The sequence below is a fragment of the Cyrtonyx montezumae genome, unplaced genomic scaffold (genome assembly GCF_038088225.1).
Source record: "Cyrtonyx montezumae isolate F1298 unplaced genomic scaffold, pur_monq_1.0 scaffold_5, whole genome shotgun sequence".
NCBI classification, from domain to species: domain Eukaryota; kingdom Metazoa; phylum Chordata; class Aves; order Galliformes; family Odontophoridae; genus Cyrtonyx; species Cyrtonyx montezumae.
The window spans coordinates 14,935,133-14,946,046 of NW_027072056.1; the positions used below are offsets into that span (position 1 = coordinate 14,935,133).

The following is a 10,914-nucleotide window of genomic DNA, read 5'->3' on the forward strand; positions in this document are numbered from 1 at the left end:
ACAAAAATAATCAGTAAAAACTACATGGTTTAGTGGACAATATTGGTGGGAAGTGGATGATCGGACTAGATGGTCTTAGAGGTCTTTTCCAACCGTAACAATTCTGTGGTTGTATGATCAGTGGTCACGGGTCAAGCAGTGCCCAATCCAACTTTTAGAAGCTTTTCAGAGGAATGCAGACTTTGCAGCCAAAACCCTCCTAACACAACCGATCTCCTCAATGATATCAATGATGAAGTAATAATGAAGCAAGCAGGGCCTTGATCCAGCTCCAGGGACATGGAAGATCCTTGGAGCATGGGTAGGGATTCAGGAAGAAATAAACAAGGGTTGAGTAATTTCTGCTTTGTGTGAAGGAATGGTGATGCTCTACTGCTGATTACATTCTCTAAACTAAATGTATTTCCACAAGAAAGAATTTGGGAATGTTCGGACAATAACTCTGTGGGTCACAGGAGCCCCCACAACTATCACCTCTTTCCTGCCAAGGCTTCAGCAAGCATAGGGAGAGAGAAAGGAAGAGTAGGCATTTACCCATGCTGATATCCACATAATCAGTTCCTTGTTTATTTTTGTTTTTTTTCTTTAGGCTTTTAGACAACCACTCCTTTTTCAAAGTTGTTTTGCTGCTCTAAGACAAAGCCCCAAGCTGCTTTCTCCAATAATGCTGTAATCCCTCTGTCTTTTCTGCTTGTGAGAGCGAGGAGGCTGCAGTTCATGCTGCTATTATCTACTCTTTGGCTTAATGCATACAAAGCTGTGTTGTTAGGGAGCATAACTACAGCTACTCTGCAGGTAATTTAAGAAACTGTATAAGAATATGGTAAGACAAACAACTGCATAATGTAGGAAAGACAGTAAAAGCAGAAGCAGGATAGGAGACAAATAGAAAGATGGGAGACACCAGACAAGGAATATACAAAGACAAATATATCCATCCAACAGATGGGAGAGAGATAAGAATAAGGGGAAATATTTCAGTGAGGAAAGAATAGTGGACAGCACAGGCTTGGAAGGCATCCAAAGAAAAACTTACAGGAGATGGATGGCAGTGTTTGTGGAAGAAAATTAATGGAGGTGTGTGCAAGGGAGCTGAAAACATGGGTGTAAGAAAGCACATTGGACGAAGGGCTGAACTAGTAAGCAACTGCATTAGGAGACAGGAAAAAAAAACAGGATTTCCTTCATAGGCCCAACACACAGCTTGCATAGCAAGCATATTCAAAGCTGACTTTCACACTCTGAAGTGTTTTCCCTAGAGAGCCTAAGTAGGCACTTACCATAGATTACTACAATGTAAGTACACAGATAAAAACATATCTCATATTAAGTGGCACTGTAGGATTACCTTCCAGTTTACCTAGGAATATTTTGCAATCTACTCACATCCATAGGGCTCAAACATCCAAGGCACACTGAAGAGAATCTGAAGAGGAAACCTCATTAATTCTCACCCATTCACAGAACATCTGAAGTTGGAAGGGACCCACAGGGTCATCCAATCCGATTCTCTAATGACACCTAACAATTTGTCTAGAGACTATGCTTTTAACTGTCTGTAATAGCCCTTCTAGAATAGTGGGAATGATCCTGTTCTCTCTACCAGCCCTTGAAATCAAGAGAAGTCTTCTGATTGAAGAATAGCTAAGGGACAGCTTGAAACCCAAACACAGAAATGAAGAGTGAAAAATTGGGATAAATGAGAAAATGGGGAAGGTTGCAAGGACTGCAAATGGCACTATCTGCTAACAAGTGTATAAAACTCACCCCTCATATGCCTGCATACAGTAACAGCTTTCTATGTCCCCCTGGAATAAACACTTTGAATCCTCTCAATAAATAAATAAATAAATAAAATCCCTTGTTAAATATCAGTAACTGAACAAAATTTTGAATATCTATATTTACCAAGTACTTAAGTACAGTAAACCAAAAGAGCTTTGAGAAATCTTCAGCAGTGACAAATCTTCTTGCTACTGATATGCTAATTTATGCTGATAGGTGTCAAGTCAGCTAGCTGTGATAAAGAATCCATCGAAGAACTGAAAAGAATAGATGAAGCTGAATAAATTATTGAAAGATCTGGAGTGAACAACACCAGATGACTACTGATCATGAAAAATACACATTCTCTTGTTGCTGTCAACCACTGCTTTCATAAAAAAAGAACAATTTGTCAACACTTAGTGTCTGCTTGCTGCTGCTCGACTTCCAGTCCCTGCTCCTCACCTACTCTCCACATCTGGCTGATGAACATATTACTCTACCTCTCTCTCAAAGCACAGAATTACTCCTGCTTGCAAGTGAAACCCTCAACTCTCTTGACACCTAGTTGCACAACAGACCTGATCAGTCTAAGGAAATCATAGAATGATTAAGGGTGGAAAAGACCTCCAAGATCATCTAGTCCAACCGTCCACCTATCACCAATACTGCCCACTAACCCATGTCCCTCAGTGCTGCATCTTCATGGTTCTTGAACACCTCCAGGGACAGTGACTCCATCACCTCCAACTACAGCAACGCAACTGTTACCTCAGACCATACCTTCTGCCTCTTCAGAAACTGTCCCGCAAGATCTTCTAACTCCTCCATCCACCAATAGCTAGGGATGGATTTAAAGATCCCTACACTCATCACCACAAATGCAACTGTTGTTCATGAGAAAGAATGCACAGGTATTTGATCACAACATTTCTAATTTACAGAACTTGTTTCAAGTTCTTTCTCTTGACACTGTTCTAGTAAATAAGGCCCAGTTCCAACTCTTCCTTTTATATATTCATTTACTACACACTGGCACAAATATACCAAGTGTTGAAAACAAGAACAAAATATTGACTTTTTTTTAGATAAAATCCTCAGGACGCAACTGTCCAAAAATTCAGTGCAGTAATTGACCAAATCTAGAGGAAAGCAGAAATCTTAAGACACAGCAAGAGGAATCCATATGCAGAATCATGCAGAGTTAAGTCTTCCCTGAATCTGCATGGCACCATTTCCTATCGAGGAATGGCACAGAGCTGGTGTGGAGGTGGCTTCATTGTACTTGAAAAAACAAACTTGGTGTTGACTTCTTTCACTCCATCTGGCAGGGTGAAGGTGAACGCTTGCAGCAGGGTGCAGAAGAAGACGAAGAGCTCCAGCCTTGCCAACAGCTCCCCCATGCATGCACGGTGCCCTGGGAAAAGACAGAAAAAGCAATTGGCCAAAGGATTTCTACCAAACCTACCTTTCTATCTCTGGGTATATTAGCATTAAAGATTTTCAGCATTACAGAGGCATTTCTATACCTCTTTGTAGATGCCTCCCCAGTTCACACTGAGGAATGAGTGGATCCTAAGTTACTATCATGGGGAATAAATCAAACCCTGCTCAGTGTGTTTACCTATTGAGAACGGTAAGAATGCTTCTCTGTGTACAAAGTTTCCGTCCTTATCAAGAAAGTGTCCCGGGTTGAACTGATTGGGTGTTTCCCATTTTTCAGGATCAGACAGAACAGAGTCAATATTTACCAGAACAGTGGTGTCCTGAAAAAAAAAAAAATTTTATATATATATATATATATATATATATATATATATATATAAAGAGTACATTCATTAAAGCACATTGATTTTACTTTTCCAATTGCCTTTGTATTTTCAGCTTTTCAGTAATGGAATGAGTAACAATTTAAATTTTTCCCCGTTACTCCATCGATTTCTGCAGTGCTAGAGTTGCTTTGAGCACATCCATAAAAAAGGGATGAAAACACAGCTAAAGGAAAAGTAATGATGGGAGAATATCTAAAACCAACCCTAATGCACCTTTCAGTTACAAAACTTGAAAATATTTCAGATTCATTATAACATTTGCAAGAGACTACATTTGGAGTCTTGCAGCATGAAAATAAGTTTGTTATTTCCGAGGTTTTCAAGTAGAAAACATGCAGCATCCTTGTTTAGTACCTTGGGAATAGGAAATCCCAGCAGCTCCATGTCCTTCACAGTATGTCTGGGAAGTGCAATTAAGACAATATTACTGTATCGTTGAATTTCATGAATTACAGCATTTGTGTATGGCAAGTTTTTCCTGTCCGCGTAACAAATTAAATGGGAAGAGCCCAGGACAGCATCCAGCTCCTTATGGACTTTCTCTGGAAAGAAGTAGTCAGCTTTAAATGCACAACAATCTGTAAGCCCTACAGTCATCCTTTTTCCCATTGTTTTCTTCATGGTTATAACTATATCCTTTTTTATTTTTAGTTATAATTATATCCAATAAGATGAAAAAGATTTTAAAAAAATCAACTTCCTCTGTGTATGAGCTAAATGAAATATTAATCTTGTACAAAAAGGCTGGTTTAGAAACTGAGCAAGGATCAGTCTTCACTCAGAATCACACAGAAATGGATTGAAAAGGTAATTTCTGCTCTGAAATGGTCTGATTAGTACCACAGCCTTGATTATTGCAATTAGATTGATCCTATGCATCAGCAAAATTACAGAGGCTGACAGACGGTGTTGTGAGCATTCCAGTCTCAAATTTTGAAAAGCCTTAGTTATTAACAGCAATGGGGAATCCCTTCTCCTTATTACCTCTACTGTTTTCCCCTGCCAGTCTCCTTTTGCTGCAACGTCCTCAGGAGCACATCAAACAGTAGGAGTCACAGGTCAAAGACCCCATCATGTGCTCACTGCAAATCTGACCAATTGAAAGTAGAGGGGCAGGGGGCAATAAATCTCATCCTAGAGCAGACTTCTCCAATTGATCAGATGGATCACGCCCTGAATTCTGAGATCTCCTAGAAATGAAGCATCAAAGGACAACTCTGTATGTTATGAAGGAAAGATATTGTTAGAAAGGATATTGTGGCACTGAAGGATATGGGTTAGTGGGCATGGTGCTGATGGGTCGATGGTCAGCCTAGTAGTCTTCTCCAACCTTAATGATTTACTGTGAAGAAATGGACACATGCATTTCATCTCATTCATGCTCTACTCATTCATTTCTCTGTGTTTCTTTAACTAGCTCTACTACTATTTGAACATCTATAACTTCTAAGCAGTAGCAAAACTGGGTGCTTACCTTGAACATCGGGATAAGCCACCATGAAGAGCAATGCCCAACGCAAAGTGGTGGCTGTCGTTTCTGTGCCAGCCAGAAAAAGGTCAAAAATAGTCTGCACCAAATTGGCCTTGTCATATGTAGCATCAGCATCTTCTCTAGACTGCATACATGAATTGCAAACAGCAAGTTAAGACAAAAAAAAAAAGAGAAGCAAAGAACATTCTTGTATCAGATAAATGTATTCTGATACTATCCAAAGTGGAAAACAAAAAAATACAACAAAACTCTAAAGGGCTAGAAGAAAAAAAATCTTCTTGAATAATATGAAAACATTTTCTAATATTCCCCAGTGTATTTACAAATTTATCCTGCCCGTGTGCTCATATTGTTTGTCAGCCATGACTAATTTATGCAGTCACTCATGCTTTTCACTCTTGCTGCAAATCCCACTACAATTTGCATTCTTTGATGTATCTTAGCCATATGCAGATCTATTATTGTGCTTCCAGGAAATCTACCCACAAACCTACTCATATTACTACTTCGTCCTCCTCCTCCCACCCCTTGGTTTCAGCTTTTGTTTTTCTTTTTTCTCCAATTCATCCAACTTAAGCTTTTCTAGTGAAAGATTTTATATTTCCTTAATTGCTATTTAGACACCATGATAATTGGAGGGGTACTTAAAATCCCCATTTGTCAGTGGAGCCTAAGCTCCTAGACACTTACTTTAGCCATCTGATCCAAATAGTAATCAATAAAATCTTGATTTTCATTGATGTTTCCTTTTTCTTTGTGGCTTTCAACTTCCTCTTCTAAAAGAACCCTCATAAAATCCATACTGGCAACAGCCTTCTTACATGTTGTTAGAAAATGGGTTGCAATCCAGGGAAGGCGATCGTGGACCTGTAAAACAAGTAATTTAGCAATGTGTTGTTACTGCCATCAGCAAACAAAATGTGAATCCTAATACAGGCCTGAACGTATTGGAATAAGGGAATGAAAGACTCCAATGATTGCATCTCATCTTTGCTTCGAAGGATATTGCTTACCCAGTCATGTATTAAAAGTTTTCTTAGTCCTACCTTTGGAAGAAAAAATGGGTTTGTTTGTTTGTTTTAATTTATTTTTAACCAGAAGTATCAAGTTAACCCTCAAATTAACTAAGAGCTGAGTTACACTGGTTTTCAGTCAGTGAGAGATGGTAAAAAATCATGCATAGTGTAAAGCCTGCCGAGTTCCATCCACATAAATTGGTAACATGACTTCTTGCCTGTATATCTCATCAGGGGCCCCATCTGTTAATGGTTAATGGTACAAGTGCTCTAGTTTCAGGCAGACTGTCCCACTGCTTTTGCAGTTGCCATCACAACTTCATACAGAATCACAACAGCAAACTGTTCTTTCCAGTGAGCCAGATGTTACAGTGGGAGCTGCTGCCTTCAGTGGGAGCAAAGATCGGTTTTGAATGCGTCATCTGGAAGCACTGTTCTCATGTGTACTTCAGTATCTCGAGGTGCACTGGCATTCATTTTTGTTATAAAACCAGGAATTTGTCTTTTCATTATCCATGTATAAAATAATATAAAATATCATTATTCTCACATAAAATGAGATGCTGTTTGCAAATGCTGATATATTATCCACAGCTTCAACCAAGCGGAGAAATCTTTTATCTTCTATGGAGAAGCGGTGTCCCAAAATCAGAGCACAAATCACATTGGAGACAGCATGAGTAACAGGTACAGCGGGGTCCAGAGCTTTTCCTGTAAACATAGCAAGCAGTTTCACCATTAACACCAATTCTGCTTTTCCCCACTGAGCAGAGTGCTGGAGAAACAGAATCATTGAATCATTAGGCTTGGAAAAGACCTCCAAGATCACCAAGTCCAACCCCAACCCATCCACACCATGCCCAGTGACCGTGTTCTCTGTGCCACATGTTTCTTGAACACCTCATCACGTTTTACCAAATTCCCTTCATGTTGATTACATTATGAGATGGAAAATTACAAATTGTCAGCAAAAGATATGAGTGAAAATAACTTCAGACAGCCAAAATATTTTTGTTGATTAAAGAAAACGGCAAGATGGACAGTGGAAATGGAGGCAAAAATTGGTAGTAACAAAGGGTAGAAGCACATACCTTTTGTGTTCTGCAGGTATTGCACCAGGTGACGGGCTTCCTCCTGGATTTGACACTCCTGGCTTTGTTTTCCTACTCCCATTTTCCTCATTGTTATGAGTCCAAAGCGCCGCTGTTGCTTCCAGAGATGACCATTAGAAAACATAACACCTGGAATCATAATGAATTTATGCTGTTAATGCTTTATGAATGAATGAATTGATACTGTTAATGTTTCAAAGGTGTTTCTCTATCATGCTAATCTTTCTCAGTTTTTGCCAGCTGTCCTGTAACATTCCTCTTTCTTTCCTCCTTCCTTCTAGTCTTGATGTCTATCTCCTGTATAGAAACTCTTACTATAGCTGTATTCTGCCTTTATTGTACCAAGAGAACCCAAAAAGAGATGTTTCATAAAACCTTGTGAGAATATTAACCTATATTCCACTGTACATTGGGCACTCTGCAGCTCTAAATCAGTTTCCAAAACCACGGTTAGAATTTACAAGAAAGGTCTGTGAAAATAATATTTACCATTTCCATTAGTCATCATCTTGAAGGGTCTGCTTAATGGCCTTCCAGCAACCTCTTCAGCATGGGCAGTCATCCCCTCCTTCACTGCCTGGTACCCTTGTAGGACAACTACAGGTGTGCTTAAAAGCCATAAGGTGAAGATATTGCCATACTTGTTGGCCGTCTGTAGAACAAAACAGTATCACAACAACATGAGTGAGAAAGGGCAGATTAAAATCCAGCAAGGTCAGGCTGGACAGGGCCCTGAGCACATGAAGGTGCTGTAGTGTCCCTGTTCATTGCAGGGAGTTGGACAGGTTGGCCTTTAAGGATCCCTACCAACTCCAACAGTTCTGTGACTCTGATTCTACATTTAACTGATCCCCACTGATATTCACATTTGTACAATTGAGAATAAATCTCTCCCTAGCATTCAAAAGAAAACTGTGTTAACAAAAAACTCGTCTTCACCCTTCAGCCAGCTGATGAGTCTATCAGTGCGTTGCCTGAAAATACATACCTCTTTAAGGATGTCGTGGTGAATTCGAAAGTTCATCTGCAGCAGATTCCCAAAGAGGGGGAATGGAGCAGGTCCAGGAGGAAGCTGTCTTCGCTTCCATTGCATTCCCAGGAACTGCACGAGCAGCAGAGAGGCTGCCAAACATACAAGCACTGCACTCACTGTTAACATGTCCCTTCTGACTTACAAGGCAACCTTGTCTCTGGAAAACTGCTACGTGAAGGGAGGGCAGATCCATTTATCTTGTTCTGCTGGTACCTCCCCAAAAAGAAAATGTTCAGGTCTCTGTTCTTCCTTCTATCACTTTCCTCTACCTTCTTGTTGCTTTTATGCACACGTGGCATTGCTCCCATTACATTACAGCCATGGATCTGGCAAGTGTTGGTCCTTCAAGGCGTACCAAACAGAGTTAATTATATGCTGAGACCATGGTGACAAAAATCCCTGCCCAAGGTGCTGGTTTCATCAGGGGTCTCTTGCAAGAGCAGGGAAAACCAACAGAGCTCTCTGGGGGTGCTGCACAGGTAGGTGGGGCTGTGAGGTGGTGGTGACCAAGCAGAACAAGGAATTTCTTCAGCCACTGCCTGCAGCAGGAATAAAGACAGCATCTTTATGAGCCTCTTTCACAAGTGCCCACCTGCAGTTTAGAGCCAAACTCACCTGGCTCCAACTGGAGCGCGTAGCACTCTGGGAGGTCACCAGATGGCTTAGCTGCACACACGCCAAGCTTGAATTATCCACTTCGGAGACCACTTGGAATTCCTTCTTGTGGCCCCAAACAGAACCACTGTCTTTCACCAGTGTTCTCTGTAAGGAACACAACACACAATTTCCTGGGTGTCTCTGACTCTGCATTGCTCTGGGCCTTGAGCAGAAGTGGACACAGAACTCCAGGCATGGCCTCACTAGTGCTGAGCATTGGGGAAGAATCATTCACTTTGACCAGCTAGCAACACTGTGACCCCTGGGACACTTCATCAGTTATTGGCCCCCAACCAGACTTCACTGAGCACTACCCGCAGGGCCCAGTCATTAAACCAGTTCTCTGTACACCCCTCTGTCTGCCCATCTAACCTGTATTTCAACAGTTTATCGATGACAGTCTTATGTGGGACAGTGTCATTGTCCTTTCTGAGGTCCTACATTCACTGCCCTCTCCCCATCCATCAGGCTGATCATTTCACTGCAGGGCTTCATCCCATTGGCCAAACACAACTTCCCCTTGGAAGCATTAGTCTTCACAAACAAGCAAAATTAAGAAATTCAATTTGTTAAATTGATAAATATCATAGAAATGTAGTAAAAATACAAGCAAAATAAAAATGCCAACTACTCATTATTAAAGATTATGGTGTTACTGGAAATACCAGGATGGGTGGGTAGAGTATACATGAAAAATTAAATTTGTTTGCTGACCAGCTTAAAGCTAACTGTAAGCCTTTTTGAAATACTGAGCTTAAATATTTATGAAAGCCATTCACTGCTTGCCACATTGTTCTTTCATAAAGTTAAATCTATTCACATGTGCTTGGGGTTTCCACAATTGTTTGGACATCAATTTGCACAAGTCAAGCACACACTTAAACCTTTTTACTTCGCTCTATTGGATTAGGGTGTGAAAGACATTTGCTTCCATACCCTCCTTGCTGCAATCCTTTGTAGACAAGATCACGCTGACTGAATTCCATTTATTTATGATTTTGAGGGGATGTGGTATCATCACAGCAGAAAGTCTCTAGAAGAGCACACAGTTTAGGGAGATCCAGAATAGGATAGAAGCAGCATAAGGGAATCACAGGTCTAGATATTACTGGAGAAAGATATTGGGTATTTTAAAAATTATATGAAATCCCCATAGTGCTTAGGATAGAAATTAGGAACAAATTGCTTAATATATCATATGCTGTAAGGCTGACAAACATGCAAGTACAAAACATTCCTCACTGAAGTATGTCCCACTAGAACTGCAGAACAGCAGCCACCATGGGTTCAAGATCTATTTAAAAACACAAAGTTAAATGGTACAAATTACTTCTAAGTTAAAGATTCCTTCAGTGCCAGCAAGTTTACTGCTATATCTAGCACATTTTCTTTTGCCCACCTGAGTTTTTACTTTTTCATTTTCATACAATAGTTGGGTTGGAAAGGACCTTAAAGATTGTCCAGTTCCAACCCTCTCCTGCAGACTGATTGCTATTTACCACATCAGGCCGCCTGACTTGGCCTTGAACACCTCCACAACTCCTCTGGGCAGCTTGTACAGGGTCTCACCACCTTCTGATTGAAAAATTTCCTCCTAACATCCAAACTACATCTCCCCTCTTTTAGTTTATTAGCTCAGCTACTGGAAAGCTGTGTGCTGTGCTGAGGTCTACCCTGAGCCCCTTGTGCTCATGGAAATTTTGCCTCTTGAGAAATGACGACAGTATTTCCTGCCCTGTTCATCCCTTGCTGGTACAAAACTTTGTTTCACAGGACTGTAAACAGACCCCAAAACTGCCTAGGCACCAGTGAGGAGATATGGCCAACCAAGTGGCCAATCTACACTGCTGCATACCACTGTCATTACAAACTCTCTTCTGTTGAGCTCCTCTCAAATGTACTACAACAATACATGCAAAACAAACACCTTCAGACCAACCCACAGGCCCTTTACCATTTATGCCACCTTTGTTTCACCAGGATTAGGGCTATAGTTCTTCAGGTGAGA

The 10,914-nt window shown here is 40.7% G+C and overlaps 1 protein-coding gene across 1 annotated transcript; it reads right to left on the reverse strand.

Moving 5' to 3' along the window:
* Positions 1 to 3,002: 3,002 nt before the first annotated feature.
* LOC136056188 (cytochrome P450 2J6-like) lies at positions 3,003 to 8,375 on the reverse strand. The gene is made up of 9 exons (XM_065748232.1): positions 8,205 to 8,375; positions 7,706 to 7,868; positions 7,196 to 7,345; positions 6,655 to 6,815; positions 5,779 to 5,955; positions 5,071 to 5,212; positions 3,951 to 4,138; positions 3,389 to 3,530; positions 3,003 to 3,181 (listed from the first exon to the last, which is right to left on the reverse strand). The coding sequence occupies exons 1-9, from the start codon at positions 8,373 to 8,375 to the stop codon at positions 3,003 to 3,005; spliced, it is 1,473 nt and encodes a 490-aa protein (XP_065604304.1).
* Between the last annotated feature and the right edge of the window lie 2,539 nt (positions 8,376 to 10,914).